We start from the raw sequence: 21000 nt of genomic DNA on the forward strand, positions 1-21000 counted from the left end.
ATTTCAAAACAAAATATCCCTCAAGTATAATAATTCCGAATCCTGAAATTCCTGGGAACAAATTATAAAGGCTCTATCCACTAGTGAAATTACAACCCCCTTTTCACCGACATAGGGTGGCAAGAATGAAAATTTAAATACCTATCATTGTGCGTTGGTTTTCTGTAAATCGAGAAAAGTAAATGGAGATCCCTTTTAATTAATAAAATATCCAGAAAAGGTAATTTATTATTATCCTCAAACTCAACTGTAAATTTAATATTATTATCAAAACTATTTAAATGCTTACATAATAGGTCTAAGGAGTCCAATCCATGTTTCCAAACGCACACCACATCATCCATGAACCTACCCCAGAAACAAGGGGAGATTATAAAACTGTTCATAGCAGAGGTTTCAATAGCATCTATGAATAGATTTGCCAATAAAGGAGAGAGAGAGAAGCCCCCATAGGTAACCCAAAAATTTGTCTATAAAACTCCCCTCGAAAACCAAAATAAAAAGAAAATTCATTTACCAGAATAATTAGTCTCATAATGACTTCAATATCCAAACTGACTAAAGTCACATCCTGTATTAAATCAAAGTGTTTTTTCTAATTTACTTTTTAAAATATCCTCACACCATTTTAAATCACAATTTGAATACATGGACACAACATCAAAACTGCAAAAAATTGAACTGTCCTCCAGCGTGAAATTTCGCAATTTATTAGTAAGATCAGTCGAATTTTTTAAATATGATTTTCGTGTTCCCAAAAGTGGACGCAAAGCTACCGACAACCATTTTGTTAATTTTGAAACAGGTGACGGAAAAGTTGACATAATGGGGCGGAGGGGGGCGCCAGTCTGGTGAATCTTTGGTAGACCATAAATCTTGGGGGCCGAACAACTCCTATGATAATATTTGTTCTAAAACCTTGCGGTAATGTAAAAATTACTGTTAATTGAACCTATGTCCAGTCTTTTTGATTTTAAAAATTTATCTGTGGGATCAAAGTCAAGTTTTTTGTATGTAATAGTGTCTTATATAATGGCTTTCAAATGATTATTATAGTCTTCAGTGTTCATAATTACGATCGTGTTTCCCTTATCGGCTCTGGTGATAGTAAGGAATTTATCCTTTTTCAAATCAGAAAGGATTTTAATGTCATTTTTTGTGAAATGTCTTTACCAATTAAGTTCATATTAAAGGTGTTTACTTTTGTTACGATCTCGGCTCTGAGTTCTTGAGGAGTATCAACCTTATCTCTAGAGACCATAATTCCTGATTCCACATGTGAAATTATTTTTGAATAGGACACTGGAGTTGGAAAACCGAACTTAGAACCCTTTGACAAAACGGCTTCCTGTTTAATATTAAGAGGTTTAGAGGAAAAATTCTTAAATGCTGGACTCAGGCAATGACGAGGATAAAAAACATCTGAATCTTGGAAATTTTCAAACTAAATTTTATTAAACTTGTCAACCAAACGAACCTTGGACAAATGAAAATCATGGCGAAAAGATCTAATGGCCATTTCCTTAATTCGTATAAAAATGTCAGATGGAAAGTTATTTCTTAAAAAGTTTTCAACATAATTTGAGTCAAAATTCTTAAATTATGTGTCCATGTATTCAAATTGTGATTTAAAAAGGTGCGAGGATATTTTAAAAAGTAAATTAGAAAAACACTTTGATTTAATACAGGATGTGACTTTAGCCAGTTTGGATATTGAAGTCATTATGAGACTAATTATTCTGGTAAATGAATTTTCTTTTTATTTTGGTTTTTGAGGGGAGTTTTATAGACAAATTTTTGGGTTACCTATGGGGACTTCTCTTTCTCCTTTATTGGCAAATCTATTCATAGATGCCATTGAAACCTCCGCTATAAACAGTTTTAGAATCTTCCCTTGTTTCTGGGGTAGGATCATGGATGATGTGGTGTGCGTTTGGAAACATGGATTGGACTCCTTAGACCTATTTTGTAAGCATTTAAATAGTTTTTATAATAAAATTAAATTTACAGTTGAGTTTGAGGAAAATAATAAATTACTTTTTCTGGATATTTTATTAATTAAAAGGGATCTCCATTTACTTTTCTCGATTTACAGAAAACCAACGCACAATGATAGGTATTTAAATTGTCATTCTTGCCACCCTCTGTCGGTGAAAAGGGGGGTTGTAATTTCACTAGTGCATAGAGCTTTTGTAATTTGGTCACAAAAATTTCAGGATTCGGAATTACTATACTTGAGGGATATTTTGTTTTGAAATAGTTATCCAATTACGTTCATTGATGAAATAATTGAAAATTGACAGGTTAAACATGATAGAAGGGTTATTGAGGCTTCTCAGTCTGTAGATTTAGTTGTATAAAAAACCTTCATTTCATTATCATATGTACCTGATTTGGATGAGAATCTTTCGCGGGTTTTACGTAAATTTGGTATTGATACTTGTTTCCAATCGTTAAGACCAATGGTTAGTTTTTTAGTTCTGGTAAGGATTTAACTCGGGGAAATTTAGTAAGTGGGGTGTGTAAAATTCCGTGTTCTTGTGGGAAGTTCTATATTGGTAGAACTCACCATAAATTTGTTGAAAGGTTTATTGAACACCGAAATTCAATAGAAAAAACCCTACAATTAAGCAAGCCTCCAGAAACTTTTGTTTCAGCTTTAGCAGAGCATATTTGGCTTCAACCAGATCATTTTGTAAAATTTGATGAAGCCTTGGCTATTTCTAATGATGGGGGTTACACTCAATGGGCGAGGGAAGCCATAAAAATTAAAAACATATGTTTGCCAACCTTTCCATAAATAGGGACACAGGCAATTTAAATATTGACCCAATTTATGATAACCCTCTAAAGAGTGAATCAACAGTCAATAAGGGAGTTAATATTTTAAATAGTCACCAGGGGACTATTTTACCTGCTAGACCAAAACGATTTGCTTCAGTAATAGCTAACAAAAGGATAATTTCGCAACAGAATAATTAAAGTGATTTACGGTTTTTTTATTTTTTCTCAGTTACTCTGGTGTCCTCACTGAAGTAACTCTATATTAAAATCTTTTCCCTACGTGGATCAGTTTGCGCCAATTGTACATTTTTGTTTGTTTTTTTTTGGTGGTGGTTTTATTGGTTTTTAGTTTTATCTTGTTTTTTTTTTTGTTTTATCTTTTTCTTGTTGTGTGTCTTTAGTGCTGAATAAGCCGTTTTTGTATGCAGGCGAAATATCCGCGTTGTTTTTTTTTTTTTTTTTTATTTTCTCTCCACTGGCCACAGTCTCGTTTTTTTTTTTTTTTTAGATTTTTCTCTTTGTTGGTTTATATATATATATATATATATATATATATATATATATATATATATATATATATATATATATATATATATATATATATATATATATATATATATAATATATATATATATATATATATATATATATATATATATATATATATATATATATATATATATATATATATATATATATATATATATATATATATATATATATATATATATATATATATATATATATAGCAAAACTTAGTAAATAGCCAAACCAAAGTATTTTTTAATCCTATTAAGGGTCAATATTGATTTTCGGGACTAATCCATTGTAAAGAAAAAAGTAGTTGGGCTTGTGTAGTAAGCTTCACTGTCGAATTTGTTTTGTGTCAGTTTTACTTTTTTTTTTTTCAGAACCTGAGGAAGCTTTACCTAGTAATAGTGAGGAACTCTTTGACGTTCCAGACCTTTTTATGTCTCCAAAACGGGAAATTGTTCCTTTTGGTACTTTCTCCAGCTTTTCAGGACCATATAAATTTGAACATGACACCCAGGAATTGGGGTCCACATGTTTTGACAATGAAGGTATATCTAAAATATTTTTTTTTGGCGAGATTAAATTTGTCAGGTAATAGTTTAATGGATAAACACCTTGAAAAATGGACTAAATACTTTTTGACTAATCTTCAGATGGAACATTTCTCTTATCTGCGTCCTATGTTCAGGTTTTTCTAAACCGATTTTACGGTATACCAATGTTGCCGATGCAACTGATTTATCATTTTAGAATTTGGAACTTTCATTTTTATGGGTAAAGCTGTAACGAGATGGTAAAATAATTTAAGATTAGGCGACGATTTACAAACTCTAATGATCACGTGTTACGACTGCTGATTAGAGAACTATAATGTACATGGATAATTTGGTTTTTATGCTAAAAACAAATTACTGAATTTTTTTTTTTTTGGGGGGGGGGGGTGTTTCGAGTTTGGGTGCACCTTAACTAAAACTTCTGCTTTAATCAAATATCTGTTATAAAATTAAAAATTGGCAGCGCAATAGCGCTGTCTAAGTAAAGACCAATGTTGGCACAATATTTTTTTTTTCTTTTATTCTTTTTTTTTAGACCAGGTTTTTTTGTTTTTTAGAGTTGTCGTAGAAACTTTGAAAAGGGCTCATTCGGTTGGAAATTGAGTTGGCTAGTGCCCTTTTTAACAGTCGAAAGTGATTGGAGTGCAAATAGCCCCCCCCCCCCGCTCATCATTTCCCCAAACATATCCAATCAAAATCCTGAGATAGCCATGTTATTCAGCGTATTTGAAAAGTCTAGGAATTATGTCTTTGAGCATTATGTCCCCTCCCCCAAGCCCTCAGAGCAAGGTTTGTCAGTTATTCCCTGGGGGCATGTAAGGTTTTATAGAAAGGGTGGTCATAAAAACCTCGGAGAGTGCTCGTTGGATTGGTAATCAGATTTTTTAGGGCCCCTTTTAAGAGTCAAAGTGATCGGAGTTCAGAAATGCATCCAATAGAAGTTTTGAGATAGCCTTTTTATTAAAAATAGTCGAAAGATCATATAACAAGGCTTTTGGTGTTGAAACAAACCCCCAGAGCCTGAGAGCAAGGTTCGTAAGCTATACCCCAGGGGCATTTAAAGTTTTTATGGAAGGGATGGGTATAAACTTTAGAGGAGACTCGTCTGGTTGAAAATTGGAAGTTCTAGTTCCCTTTTAAGAGTCAAAAGTGATAGAGGGCAACTACCAACCCCCCCCCCTGACTGCCCCTCTTTTCACTAAACCCATCTGAATGAAATTGTGAGATAGCCAATTTGTTCAAAAGAGTCCAAAGAACATATAACAATGCCTCCAGGGTTGACACAAGCCCCTCCCAGAGCCCTGGGGCAAGGGCTGTAAGTTATGCTCTGGGAGCATATAAGGTTTTTATAACTTAGATAAGGTTTTTGTCTAAGTAATCACCAATGTTGGCACAATGTATTTTTTTTTTTTTGGTTTTAGACCAGGTTTTTTTTTTTTTTTTTTTAGAGTTTTCATGGAAACTTAGAAGTGATTTAAGAGCAACTAGCCTCCTCCCCCCATGCCCATGATTTCCCCAAACACAACCAATCAAATTTTTGGGATAGCAGTTTTGTGCAGCGTAGTTGAAGGGTCCGAAAACTATATCTTTGAGGGTGATAACCTCCCCCCCCACACACAGCCCTCAGGGAATAGAAATTTTGAGATATCCATTTTGTTCAAAAGAGTCCCAAGAACATATAACAATGCCTCCAGGGTTGACACCCCCCCCCCAGAGCCTGGGGGCAAGGATTGTAAGTTATTCCCTTGGGGGCATATAAGGTTTTTTGGAATGGGTGGCCGTATAAACTTCAGATGGCGCTCATTTGATTTCAAATTGGAAGTTGTAGTGCCTTTTTTAAGAGTCAAAAGTGATTTAAGAGCAACTAGCCCCACGCTCATGATTTCCCCAAACAAATCCAATCAAACTTTTGAGATAGGAATTTTGTGCAGTGTAGTTGAAGGGTCCGAAAATTATATCTTCGAGGATTATATCCCCCCCCCACAGCCCTCAAGGCAACGGTTGTTAACTATGCCCTGGGGGCCTATAAGGTTTTTATAAAAAAAAAGTTTGTCGTATATACTTCGGAGGGGGATCATTGGATTGGTAGTAAGAAGTTCTAGTGCCCTTTTTAAGAGTCAAAGTGATCAGAGGGCAGCTACCCCCCCCCCCCCACACGTCATGTTTTCCCGAAATGCATTCAATAGAAATTTTAAGATAGCCGTTGTATACAAAATAGTCTAAAGATCATATAACAAGGCTTTTGGGTTTGATACACACCATCAGAGCCTTGGGGCAAGGATTGTAACGTTTGCCCCGGTGGCATTTAAGGTTTTTATTGTAGAGACGTTTGTACTTCGTATAAACTTTAGAGGTGGCTCATATTGCCACCCCTCCCCCCCCCCCCCCAGAGCCCTGGGGCAAGGATTGTAAGTTATTCCCTAGGGGCATATAAGGTTTTTTTGGAATGGGTGGCCGTATAAACTTCAGATGGCGCTCATTTGATTTCAAATTTGAAGTTGAAGTGCCTTTTTTAAGAGTCAAAAGTGATTTAAGAGCATCTAGCCCCACGCCCATGATTTCCCCAAACACATCCAATCAAACTTTCAATATAGGAATTTTGTGCAGCGTAGTTGAAGGGTCCGAAAATTATATCTTTGAGGATGATAACGCCCCCCCTCCACAGCTCTTAGGGCAACGTTTATAAATTATGCCCTGTGGGCATATAAGGTTTTTATAAAAAAGTTTGTCGTATATACTTCGGAAGGGAATCATTGGATTGGTAATCAGAATTTTTAGTGCTCCTTTTAAGAGTCAAAGTGATCAGAGGGTAGCTACCTCCCCCCCCCCCCCCCACACGTCATGTTTTCCCGAAATGCATTCAATTAGAAATTTTGAGATAGCCGTTTTATTCAAAATCGTCTAAAGTTCATATAACAAGGCTTTTGGGTTTGATACAAACTATCAGAGCCTTGGGGCAAGGATTGTAACTTGTGCCCCGGTGGCATTTAAGGTTTTTATAGAAGAGACGTTTGTACGTCTATAAACTTTAGAGGTGGCTCATTTGGTTGAAAATTGGAAGTTTAAGCTCCCTTTTAAGAGTCAAAAGTGATGAAGGTCAACTAGCACGAGTCCCCCCCCCCCCTCAATTACCCCTTTTTTCACTAAGTGCATCTGATTGAAGTTGTGAGAGATCAAAATAGCCCAAAGAACACACATCCCCCCCCCAGAGCCCTGGAGCAGCTGTAAGTTATGCCCTGGGGGCATATCAGGTTGTATATTGCCCTTTTTAAGAGTCAAGGTTATTTGAGAGCAACCAGCCCCCCCTCCTCCCCCCCCCGCCTATCATTTTTCAATACAAACATCCAAACAAAGCTTTTAGACATCTATTTTTTCCAGCATCGTTGAAAGGCTCAGTAATTAAATGTTTGGGGATATCACCCCCCTCCCCCCACCGACGCCTCAGAGCAAGGGCTGTACGTTCAGCAATTTGTTTATTGTTTACATATAATATATGTTATTGAGAAAAGATATACATGTTTGACTACCACTTTCCCAAAATACGAAGGGCATTAAGTTAAGTTTTTCAAGGAATGTTGAGGGGAGTGTTGAACTAAATCAAAACATGTTATGTGTATATGGGTTGTCAAAAGGGCGTATTTCAGGAATGATTAAGTATATTAATTTGTAACTTACAGGAAATGACAAGGGACATGATCAATTGACCAAAAAGGCAATATTTGCACGCTACTACTGCTACAACTACCGCTGCTTCTACTGCTACCACAGCAACTACTACTACTACTACCACTACTATCACTAAAACTACTACTTCTGTAGCGGGTACTACCATGGCTTAGAATATTGAAATAAACATCTAAGTAGAAGTCGAGGGGGAAGTTGAACAAAATCGTGTGCATGCAGATTGCTGATACCGGCGTATCAGTAATATTTTTGGAACGGCTTATCGTATCAAGCAAGGCCGTACCCAGGTTTTTTTTTTCAAAGGGGGTTTTACTAAAAAAAATTGGGGGATGGGGGTTTGACACAATAAAAAAACCCTCAAAAAACGCATACAAAATTTGTTTGTGTCCATTTTTGTTACGTTTTTACGAGTCAGACAAACATTTCGGGAGGGGGGGGGGTGTTCAAACCCCCTACCCCCTGGATACAGCCGTAGTATCAAGAGAAAATTTGAGGGGTACTAACAGTGGAATTTTCAGTTGATCAAAAGGCAAAATGTACTTGCTGCTACTGCTATTAATGCTGCTGCTACTACTGTTACTACTACTAATAATAATACGCTAATAACTATTACTACTTCTCCCACTACTACAACTGCTACTATGGTGTTAGCACAATTAAGGCTACGGGTATGAAGATGAAAATTTGAAAGACTATTGAGGGGGAATTTAAACTAAGCCAAAACGCACTATGTGCATGCAGATTGTCAAATAGGCGTATCTCAAGAATGGATTTGGGTATTAAGTTGGAACTTTCAGAGAACACTTAAAGGGGAAGATCAATTGACAAATGGTACTATATGCATGTCACCACTAACACTACTGCCACTACTACTTTTACTAAACTTCTACTAAACTTTTCCAATTACTACTTCAATTGCAAAAACTTGTAAGGCTTAGAGTATTAAGGTTAAAAAGATGCAATAGGGGTCAAAAGCGCACATCAGCAATATTTTTGGAACGGCTTACCGTGTCTAGGTGGAACTTCCGGGGCATCATGAAAGGGGTGTTCAGCTGACCAAAAGGCAATAATTAAGGTCCGGAAACTATGTCTCTGAGGATGACACCCCTCCTCCGTAGCCCTCAGAACAAGGGTTGTAAGTTATGCCCTTGGGGCATATAAGGTTCTTATAGAAAGTGTTGTCGTAGAAGCTTCAAAAGGGGGTCATTCGATTGGAAATTGAGAGGAGTAGTGCCCTTTTAATAGTCGAAAGTTATTGGAGGGCAACTAACCCCCCCCCCCCCTCTCACGCGCACCATTTCCCCAAACACATCCAATCAAAATTTCGAGATGGCTATTTTTTTTCAACGTAGTTGAAAGTTCTGGAAAGTAGGTCTTTGAAGATGATACCTCCCCCCCCCAGAGCCCTCAGGGCAAGGGTTTTAAGTTATGCCCTTTGGGCACATAAGGTTTTTATAGAAATTGTTGTCGTAGAAACTTCAAAAAGGGCTCATTCGATTGGAAATGAAAAGGGTAGTGCTGTTTTTAATAGTCGAAAGTGATTTGAGGGCAACTAACCCCTCTCTCACGCCCATCATTTCCCTAAACGCATGCAATCAAAATTTTGAGATATCCATTTTGTTTTGGCCTGCGGGCATATAAGGTTTTTATAGAAAGCGCTGTCATAGAAACTTCAAAAAGTGCACATTCAATTTTAAATTGAGATGGCTAGTGACCTTATTATAGTCAAAAGCGATTGGAGGGCGAATGCCCCCTCCCCCAACCCCCATTATTTCCCCAAACACATCCGATCAATATTTTGATATAGCCATTTTGTTGAACGTAGTTGAAGGGTCTGGAAATTATGTCTTTGAGTATGACAACCTCCCCACAGCCCTCAGGGCTAAGGTTGTAAGTTATACCCCTGGGGGCATATAAGGTTTTTATAGAAAGTGTGGTCACCAAACGCATCTGATTTAAATTATGGGATAGCGTTTCTTTTCAAAATAATTCGAAGAACACATAATAAAGTCTCTAGGGATGACAACCTCTCATCACCATGGGGATAGGGTTGTAAGTTATTTTATGAGGGCATATAAACTTTTTTATAGAATAGGCGGTCGTATAACCATCAGATGGGGATTATTTGATTTGGAATTGGAAGTTATAAGTGCCCTTTTTAATAGTCAAAGTTATTCTAGAGCAAACAGCCCCCTCTCCACGCTCATCATTTGCCTTAACACCTCCAATCAAAATTTGGAGATAGCAATTTTATTCGTCGTAGTTGAAGGTTTCGGAAATTATGTCAGTGAGGGAGACACCACCCCCCCACACACGCACACACATACACACACACACACATCAACACGTCGTTTTTTCCTGAGATTAATTACAAAAACTTTTTCCACAAAATAAGTCTTTCAAAGAAAAATAAAGAACTCCATTTAACCAAAAATGACCAAAAATAAAATCAAATAATCCACCAAGCGTGAAACTACCACAAATCAGCATCGATAAGTAAATGAAACCCAAAACGAACAGAAATTAACATGATTAGGGCTCAAAACCCCTATGCCTTCCCAAGGCCAGAACATAATTCGCACTTTACTGAAAAAATATAAATGTTTTTACTATTACAACTTTATAAATAAAATAATATTTACATTTTGATTACTAAATATCAGTATATGTATATTGAACTGACAATGCACATTTATTTGTATTTTTTTCAGTGAAGTGCAAATTATGTTCTGGCCTTGGGAAGGCATAGAGGTTTTGAGCACTACTCATGTTAATTTCTACTTGTTTTGAGTTTGAATCGGTTTTTTATTGTAATTTCTGTTCGTTTTGGGTTTCATTTATTTATTGATGCTGATTTGTGGTAGTTTCACGTTTGGTAGATTATTTGACTTTATTTTTGCTCATTTTTGATTAAATGGAGTTCTTTACTTTTCTTTGAAAAACTTATTTTGTGGAAAAAGTTTTTTTTAATTAATTAAAAGAAACATAGGTGGTCGTCAATGCCTTCCATATATTTGAAAATCAAAAATCTGGACTAGATAAATCGTTGGAAGAAAAAGAAGTTTTTGTCCCACCACCTGAAAAATTGAAAGAAACAAAGGTTCGGTGATATGTCTTTCATAATGACAAAAGACAAGACGAGACAAAAGTTAAAGGTCCAATAAATAAAATGTAATTTTTCAAAGGCACCGCTTCTAATTTAAGGTCAATTTGGACGTCATGACATCAAGAAAAGGCTCAAATTGTCTTCTTTATAAGACAAGCGACAGTGAGAATATATATATAAAAGCCTGCCGCGTGCTGGGGTATATATTATATATAATATAGATTATATATATTTAATATATATATATATATTTAATATATATATATATTTAATATATATATACATATAGATATATATATATATATATATATATATATATATATATATATATATATATATATATATATATATATATATATATATATATATATATATATATATATATATATATATATATATATATATATATATATATATATAGCAAAACTTAGTAAATAGCCAAACCAAAGTATTTTTTGATCCTATTAAGGGTCAATATTGATTTTCGGGACTTATCTATTGTAAAGAACAAAGTAGTTGGGCTTGTATAGTAAGCTTCACTGTCGAATGTGTTTTATGTCAGTTTTACTTTTTTTCGGAACCTGAGGAAGCTTTACCTATTAACAGTGAGGAACTCTCTGACGTTTGTCGGGAAATTGTTCCTTTTGGTACTTTCTCCAGCTTTTCAGGACCATATAAATTTGAACGTGACACCCAGGAATTGGGGTCCACATGTTTTGACAATGAAGGTATATCTAAAATATTTTTTTAGGCAAGATTAAATTTGTCAGGTAATAGTTTAATGGATAAACACCTAGAAAAATAGTCAAAGCCCTTATTAATAGTCAAAAGTGATCGGAGGGCGAATGCCCCCTCCCCCAACGCCCATTATTTCCCCAAACACATCCGATCAATATTTTGATATAGCCATTTTGTTGAACGTAGTTGAAGGGTAAGGAAATTATGTCTTTGAGTATGAACCCCCCCTCCCACAGCCCTCAGGGCCAAGGTTGTAAGTTACACCCCTGGGGGCATATAAGGTTTTTATAGAAAGTGTGGTCACCAAACACATCTGATTTGAATTATGAGATAGCGATTTTTTTTCAAAATAATCCGAAGAACAGATAATAATGTCTCTAGGGATGACAACCTCTCATCACCATGGGGATAGGGTTGTAAGTTTATGAGGGCATATAAACTTGTTTATAGAATAGGCGGTCGTATAACCATCAGATGGGGCTTATTTGATTTGAAATTGGAAGTTATAAGTGCCCTTTTTAATAGTCAAAGTTATTTGAAAGTTAACAGCCCCCTCTCCAAGCTCATCATTTGCCTTAACACCTCCAATCAAAATTTGGAGATAATAATTTTATTCGTCGTAGTTGAAGATTTCGGAAATTATGTCAGTGAGGGAGACACCCCCCCCCCTCACACACATACACAAACACGTCGTTTTTTCCTGAGATTAATTACAAAAACTTTTCCACAAAATAAGTTGATCAAAGAAAAATAAAGAACTCCATTTAACCAAAAATGAGCAAAAATAAAATCAAATAATCCACCAAGCATGAAACTACCACAAATCAGCATCAATAAATAAATGAAACCCAAAACGAACAGAAATTACAATAAATAACCGAGTCAAACTCAAAACGAGCAGAAATTAACATGAGTAGGGCTCAAAACCCCTATGCCTTCGCAAAGCTAGAATATAGTTCGCACTTTACTGAAAAAATATAATTATTTTTACTTTTATAACTTTATAAATAAAATAATATAAACATTTTGATTACTAAATATCAGTATATGTATATTAAACTGATAATGTACATTCATTTTTGTTTGTTTCAGTGAAGTGCAAGTTATGTTCTGGCCTTGGGAAGGCATAGGGATTTTGAGCCCTACTCATGTTAGCTTCTGCTTGTTTTGAGTTTGACTCAGTTATTTAGTGTAATTTATGTTCGTTTTGGGTTTCATTTTTTTATCGATGCTAATTTGTGGTAGTTTCACACTTGTTAGATTATTATATTTGATTTTTACTCATTTTTTGTTAAATAGAGTTCTTTACTTTTCTTTGAAAAAATTGTTTTGTGGAAAAACTTTTTTTTAATTAATTTTTGTTCGTTTTATATTGACATAGTCTTTTCAGGGGAAAAGAAAATAATTCTTTAAATCTCTTCGTTTTTTCAAGACTTTATAGTTTGGCCTGCTATTTTTATGCTGGAGAAAAATTTTCAGCAATCTTTAACAACATACACCCTTTGTAATATTTGGACACAAATAGTAGTGTTTAATTTAGTTTCATACCTTCTCTAGTTGACCTGAAATAGATAACTTGATACCATTCGCGAAAAAAAAAATCTGTACTTCCTTTGATAGCTTTGATACATTTACGCTATTTTGATTTGGTTAAATTGAGCAGAAGTAGCCCCGAAAGTTTGAACATAATTCCCTCAGTCGTTCTTGGGATACTGCTGAGATGCCTTATTGAAAATTAGCATTAACATAGTGTATTTTGATTTAATCTTAAGGCAACATTTAGTTTTTAAACATAATGGACAAATAGGAGGGTGGGCTTGGGACGGGGACTAGTTGCCCTCCAATCACTTTTGACTATTAGAAAGGGCACTAGCCCTTTCTATTTTCAATCGAATGAGCCCTTTTCGAAGTTCCTAAGACAACTTTGATATGAAGTGCCCTGGTCTAAACAAAAAAAAAGAAAAAAATAATAATACATTGTACCTGCATTGATCTTTACTATTAAAATGTCCAGCCATCCAATCACTTGCGACTGTTAAAAATAGCACTAGCCCTTTCAATTTCCAATCGATTGAGCCCTTTTTGAGTTTCGACGACAACGATTTCTATAAGTACCTTATATGCCCCCAGGGCATAAATTACAACCCTTGCTCCTTAGGGCTGTGAGGGGGTTGTCATCCACAAAGACCTAAATTCCAGAACTTTCAACTACGTTACACAAAATGGCTATCTCAAAATTTTAATTGGATGTGTTTGGGGAAATGGTGGGCGTGAGAGGGGCGCTGGTTGCCCTCCAATCACTTTCAACTATTAAAAAAGGCACTACCCCTTTCAATTTCCAATCGAATCAGCGCTTTTGAAGTTTCTGCGACAAAGCTTTCAATAAAAACCTTATATGCCCCCAGGGCATAACTTACAAGCCTTGCCCTGTGTGCTGGCGGGTTGTCATCCTCAAATACCTAATTTCCAGAACTTTCAACTACGTTGTAGAAAATTGCTATCTCAAAATTTTGATTGGATAAGTTTGGCAAAATGGTGGGCGTCAAAGGGGGGTTAGTTGCCCTCCAATAACTTCCGACTATTAAAACAGGCCCTAGCCCTTTCAATTTCCAACCGAATGCGCCCTTTTTGAAGTTTCTACGACAACGCTTTCTACAAAAATCTTTTATGCACCAATGCATAACTTACAACCCTTGACCTGAGGGCTGTGAGGGAGTTGTCATCCTCAAAGACATAATTTCCGAACCTTTCAACTACGTTGAACACAATGGCTACCTCAAAATATTGATTGGATGTGTTTGGGGAAATGGTGGATGTGTCAAAACCATTTTGGGGTAATGGTTTTGATTGGATGTGTTTGGGGAAATAGTCGAAATCACTTTAGACTATTAAAACGGGCACTAGCCGTTTCAATTTCCAATCAAATGATTCCTTTTTGAAGTTTCTACGACAACGGTTTCTATAAAAAAAACCTTATATGCTTCCAGGATATAATTTACAACCCTTGCCCTGAGGTCTGTGAGGGGAGTGTCATCTTCAAAAACATAATTTCCATACTTTTTAACTAGGTCGAACAAAATGGCTATCTCATTTTGGAGTTGTCATCCTCAAAGACATAATTTCCGGACCTTTCAACTACGTTGAACACAATGGCTACCTCAAAATTTTGATTGGATGTGTTTGGGGAAATGGTGGATGTGTCAAAACCATTTTGGGGTAATGGTTTTGATTGGATGTGTTTTGGGAAATAGTCGAAATCACTTTCGACTATTAAAACGGGCACTAGCCGTTTCAATTTCCAATCGAATGATTCCTTTTTAAAGTTTCTACGACAACGCTTTCTATAAAAAAGCTTTATATGCCCCCAGGGCATAACATACAACCCTTGCCCTGAGGGCTGTGGGGGGTTGTCATCCTCAAAGACCTAATTTCCAGAACTTTCAACTGCGTTGAACAAAATGGCTATCTCAAAATTTTAATTGTATGTGTTTGGGGAATAGGTGAACGTGAGAGGGGGATTAGTTGACCTCCAATCACTTTCGACTATCACAAAGGGCACTAGCCCTTTGAATTTCCAATCAAATGAGCCCTTTTTGAAGTTTCTACGACAAAACTTTCTATAAAAAACTTTTATGTCCCCAGGGAATAACTTACAACCCTTGCCCTGAGGGCTGTGGGGGAGTGTCCTCCTCAAAAACATAGTTTCTCTCTTGAAATCAACTACGCTGAACAAAATGGTTATCTCAAAATTGTGATTGGATGTGTTTTGGGGAAATGGTGGGCGTGGAAGGGGTGTTAGTTCCCTTCCAACCACTCTCGACCATTAAAAAGGGCCCAGGCCACTCTAATTTCTAATTGAATGAGTTGTTTTCGTAGTTTCTACGACAAGTCCTTCGATACGAAATGCCCTGGTCTAAGACCAAGAACCAAAAATAAATATTACATTGTGCCCACATCGTTCTTTACTTAGGCAACGCTATTGCACTGCCTATGATGCATCCAATAGATATTTTGAGACATTCCTTTTATTAAAAATAGTCCCAATATCATATAACAAGGCTTTTGAGGTTGATACACACCACCAGAGCCTGAGGGTGAGGGTTGTAAGCTATGCCCCATGGACATTTAAGGTTCTTATGGAAGGGATGGTTGTATAAGCTTTAGACGTTGCTCATTTGGTTGAAATTGGAAGTTCTATTTCCGTTATAAGGGTAAATAGTGACGGAGATCAAGTAGCCCCCCCCCCACCCAACTACCCCTCTTTTCACCAAATTCATCTGATTAAAATTTTACGATGGAATTTTTTTTTAAAATAGTCCAAACAACTTACAAAATGCTTCCAGGGTTGGCACAACCCCCCAGAGCCCTACGGCAAGGGCTTTAAGTTATGCCCTGGGGCATATAAGGTTTTTATGGAATGGGTGGTCGTACTAAATTCAGATGCCTCTCATTTTATTTTAAATTAGAATTTATTGTGCCCTTTTATGAGTCAAAGTGATTTGAGATCTCCCTCCGACTCGCCCATCATATCCCATAATAAACATCCCAACAAACTTCTGATGTTTAAATTTTTTCAGCATTGTCATAAGGTTGATTAATTATTTACAGCAAAAGTTTTAGTACTAGCAGTAAACAAATAACAACTTTTTTTTCCAACATCCCCTCAAAACATGATTAAATTTTTAACTTAATACCATCAACCGGTCCTGAAGTATTGTTGATACGTCCTCTTGAAAACCTATATTTTCACTTTTATAACTAAAAGTAATCTACAATTGATTAAGATTTTAAGGAATAAATATCAGCATATGTATATTAAATTGATGATGCACATTTATTTGATTTTTTTCAGTAAAGTACACACCATATCCTGGCTTTTGGAAAGCATAGGAGTTTTGAACCCTACTCATTTTAATTTCTGTTCATTTTGAGTTTTGTTCTGTTATTTATTTTAATTTCTATTCGTTTTGGGTTTCATTTATTTATTGATACTGATTTGTAGTAGTTGTATGCTTGGTAGATTATTTGATTCTATTTTTGTTCAGTTTTGGTTTATTGTAGTTCTTTACTTTTTTTATGAAAAACTATTTTGTGGACATTTTTTTTTAAATAATTCAAATGAAAAAAGGCTAAGGATATTTTTTCAGGCTGAATTGTCCGCAAACAATTTAAAAAGAAGGGGGATTCTCAGCGACGATGGAACAATCAGGAGGGAATTTGACGGGGGGGGGTGCACTTTACGTTGGATGAGATGCCCACGGAGGAGTTTTCTGTGAGGGGAGGGGCATATTTCATAGAGGGTGGGCCAGATTTACCGGCATTATTTGAAAAGCAAACAGAAATTATTCCATATATTAAGGGTTGCCCCCTCTTTAAGCTAAACTTTGACTGTTTGTCCCAATTTTTTAAGAGCGTCTACTGAAACACGTGGGTCTTTTAATTAGAATAGAAAGCTTTTTTAAAAGTGCTAACAGTTTTAGTGGTAAGAGCAAGGTATTGAGGAGGGGGCAACCCCTCATATACGGGATAAATCTGCCAAAATAATATAAATTTTTTTTTTTTTTTTTCATGTACGGTGAGCCAAATTTGAATCTACATTAGTTCAAAAACGTTCAAAAATTAAATAAAAAAGGAAGTTTTTTTAACTGAAAGTAAGGAGCTACGTCACAACTTTTGTTGTAGAGTTTTTATAAGTAGAGTTGTGACAAAAAGTCAAGCTTTAGTGTAAAGAGCGAGGCGTTGTGGAGGGGATAGCCCCTTTCATATATGGAATAATTTCGGTTGGTTTTAAGTTTTAATGTCGCTCCTTACTTTCAGTTAAAAAAAAAACAGTTTTTTTATTTAATGTCATTAAAAACGAACTGAAATTAGTTTTACCAAACTTTTTCCTCAAAAGAAGTTTTTCAAAGAAAAGTCAAGAGCTCCATTAAACCAAAGATGAGCATAAATAAAGTCAAATAGTTTTTCAAGAGTAAAACTACCAGAAACTACCATCAATAAATAAATGAAACCCAAAAGGAACAGACAGTACAATAGATAACCGAGTCAAACTCAAAATGAACAGAACCTAAAAATGGTACGGCTGAAGCTCTCGGGGCCTCTAAAGACCAGAACATAATTTTCACTTTACTGACTTTGCCCTCTACATTTCTTTTTTTTAACAGTGGAAGTTTTTGCGTTATTATGTGAATATTAAGATTTGTAAATAGAGTAAATAGATATAAAATAGAGACAATTCTCAAAAATTATTGCTGCAATGCATACATTATTATACTTGAATTGAATCGAGAATTTCCTTTTGGCAGTTTTTAAATTCATTTTTTCGTTTTGTGTGCGTTTCTAAGCTGCATTGTTTCTGAATGGTTTAGCCATTTTAGGTTGTTTTTTTTTATCCTTTTATTTTTGCAGTTAATGGAGTTGAAGGTCCTTCATCAAATCATACCAAAATTCGAATAGAAACTTCCAATGAATCTGAACCTGAAGCAGAAAGCTTAAACAGTCAGAATATATATTTTAATAGTGGCTTACCGAGTAAAAAGCACGAAAACTTTGAAAGAAATAAAAATATATATACAGAAAAAAGACCATATAAATGTGATTTATGTACAAATTGCTTTTCTAATTCAATGGAAATGAATAAACATCAAAGAGTACATGCAGCTGAGAAACCATTTAAGTGTGATGTATGTGACAAATACTTTTCTTTTTTTTGGAATTTGATTAAACACCAAAGAACACATACTGCTGAAAAACCATTTCAATGTGATGTGTGTGACAAAAGCTTTTTTTTTAAGTGCGATTTGATTAGGCACCAAAGAATACATAGTGGTGAGAAACCATTTAAATGTGATGTATGTGACAAGAGGTTTTCTGATTCAAGCACTTTGAACAAGCATCAAAAAGTCCATACTGGTGAGAAACCTTTTAATTGTGATTTATGTGACAAAAGCTTTTCTCAATCAGGCACTTTGAAAAAGCATCAAAAAGTCCATACTGGCGAGAAACCATTTAAATGTGATGTATGTGACAAGAGCTTTTCTCAATCATGCTCTTTAAACAAGCATCAAAAAGTCCATACTGGTGACAAACCGTTTAAATGTGATTTATGTGACAAGAGCTTTTCTCGAGTAGATTCTTTGAAAAGGCATCAAAGAGTACACATATGTAAGTAACCGTTTAAATGTGTGAAAAAAAGACACCAAAAAACAACTCGAGTGTGACGCATATGACAAGACCTTTTCCGAAGCCTGTGATTTAAGTACCTATTGTTAAGCTCTCTTCTAGAACGCTTGAACCCCAGGAAATCCAAACACTGGAAAAAGCTCCAAAATTGTCCGTTCTACCGAAACAAGTTCCTGTGGCAGATATAGTTTCCTCTCTAGAGTCCTCTTTGCATAAATACTATACATCTGTTTCTAACCCAGATGAAGTTAATACTTGTCTTATAAATATCCTTTACAACAGCCAAAAAAAAATGTAAAGTCTCCTATCAATATTACACCACAAAATTTGCACGACATAAAAATATCGTCTAATCTCCACAGAGACCCATCTAGTATAATAACTAAAAGCAGATAAAAGCAATTCACTTGTTGTCATGGATACGACAGATTGTGACAACAAAATCTAATTATGTTATAAATGAATTAAAGCAGCTATAACAGAATAGGCCTGTTTTTTCACTCATCAATCTGCGATGATCTTACATATTTTGTCAGAATACGCTTAAAAGTGAAATCTTTGAACAAAGATCTTGCATCTTTCGTCGTTTTTGTGCAAACGTCTTTCATCATTCTGCTCTGATCAGTGGTCTGAGAACAATGATGAGTAGATCATCAAAGTTATCGATGTAAGATCTTAGATGTAAGATCTTAGTGTTAAAAACGGACCTAATGGTAAAATCACCTCACGATCATACAATAAATTTTTCCTCCGTGGTAGTTTCTGTCCAAAATTTTACTGTTTATCAAAATTAAATAAACAAGATATTCCCTTAAGACCTATCGTCGCTTGTACTAAGTGGGCGTTGAGACGCTGGATTCTGTCTACGACTCTGTCCAAGTTTCCCGCTCAGAATGGTTGAAAGTTCAAGGTATTTTCAGAAACAGGAAATTCACGATCATAATTGTCATCTAAATAGGTGTTTTCAGTTTTGAAAATGTTGCTCGATAGTTCCTATTTTCAGCTTTCAACCATTCTGAACGGAAAAACTTGGACAGAGTCTGAGACACAATCCAGCGTCTGAACGCCCACTAAAGCCCATGCTTCCAATAATGGAAAATGGCTATGTACAGCATTCAAACCTTTACTTTATTCCCAAAGTTCCTACATTAGTAATTCGGCAGATTTAGTAGAAAAGCTTAAAAAGGCAAGTATATAAGAAAATACAATAGTTAGTAGTTATGACATTGTTTCCATGTATACAAATATAGATATGGCTATTTTTGAGCAATTGTTAAAAAAAAAAATAGAGGAAAGTTATCATCTGATCGAAGATTCAGCGACAGGAATTGATTGGGAAGTTTTAAAGACCCTAGTTGAAATTTGTAACATATTTTCAATGTATTTTCAGTGCCGTGATTCCTTTTACTGGGCTACTGGTTGTTGTTGTTGTTTTTTTTTTGTGAATTTCATTTCTTGTGTGTAGTTAATGTATTTAATGTCTTGTGTATAATTTTTTATTTCTCTATTGTTCTTTTGTGTGTGTGTGTATGTGTGTATTTAATTTCCTGTGTTTATTTAATGTTAATTTTTTTTTCTATAGTCATTGTTTTTCATTTTTTGTATGTATTTAATTGTTTTTACTCCACATTTTAATGCTTGTATAGTGTTTCTGTGGGTAAAAAATAAATTAATATTATTACTATTATTATTTGCTCCGATTTTTACATAACAGCAGAAATAAATTTTATCAGAGATATTCTTTTTAATAACGGGTATCCCATTCTTTTTGTCAAGAATACAATTTGCCGTAGACTAAAAAGACACTCCCGTAGGGAGAAACCCACAGAATTTAGAAAAGCGCCTATACTAGCATAAAGAAGACATAGAAAAAGCCTTAATTTATAATAGTTCTAATAGCTCCTTTGATTCTGCTTTAGGTAGCCACTTTTTTATTGTTTTAAAAAATAAAGTTGTGAGACAGAGTCAAACTTTAGTGTAAAGAGCGAGGCGTTGAGGTGACAGCCCCGTCATATACGGAATAATTTCTGTTCGTTTTAAGTTTTAATGTTGCTCCTTACTTTCAGTTAAAAAACTTGTTTTTCTATATTTAATTTTTCAATGTTTTTGAATTAATGGAGGTTTTGATTTTGGCTCACCGTACATGAATAATTAAAAAAAAAATGCAAATCAATTATAATTTTATTTGGTTAAATGGCTTTCTCGAAAGTTGTTTAATTTTATTTACGAACGTTTTTATTAGTAATAAATATACGTAACTTGCGAATTAACTTACGTAACGAACTTCTATATCCATATATTTTTGGTTCGCCCACTAGTCAATACCTCGCTGTTTACGCTAAAGTTCGAATTTTGTTCCATTTTTTTAAAATGACCCCTTAATCACAAAGGCCGTTAATTAGAATAAATAGTTCTTAT

At 35.1% G+C, this 21000-nt stretch overlaps 1 protein-coding gene across 1 annotated transcript in view; it reads left to right on the top strand.

The window, feature by feature from the left end:
• Positions 1–20185, top strand: part of LOC148945964 (uncharacterized) — a 37682-nt gene extending 17497 nt beyond the window's left edge. Inside the window, exons 2-5 of the mRNA XM_089097561.1 lie at positions 3696–3866; positions 7550–7584; positions 11225–11390; positions 17809–20185. Coding sequence (XP_088953687.1) covers positions 3696–3866; positions 7550–7584; positions 11225–11390; positions 17809–18572 — 1136 coding nt within the window. The 3' untranslated portion in view covers positions 18573–20185. The remainder of the gene's footprint in view (positions 1–3695; positions 3867–7549; positions 7585–11224; positions 11391–17808) is intronic.
• Positions 20186–21000: the final 815 nt, after the last annotated feature.

Source organism: Artemia sp. Qi Xiang Cuo, chromosome 12, assembly GCF_049724085.1.
Source record: "Artemia sp. Qi Xiang Cuo chromosome 12, ASM4972408v1, whole genome shotgun sequence".
Classification (NCBI taxonomy): Eukaryota; Metazoa; Arthropoda; class Branchiopoda; order Anostraca; family Artemiidae; genus Artemia; species Artemia sp. Qi Xiang Cuo.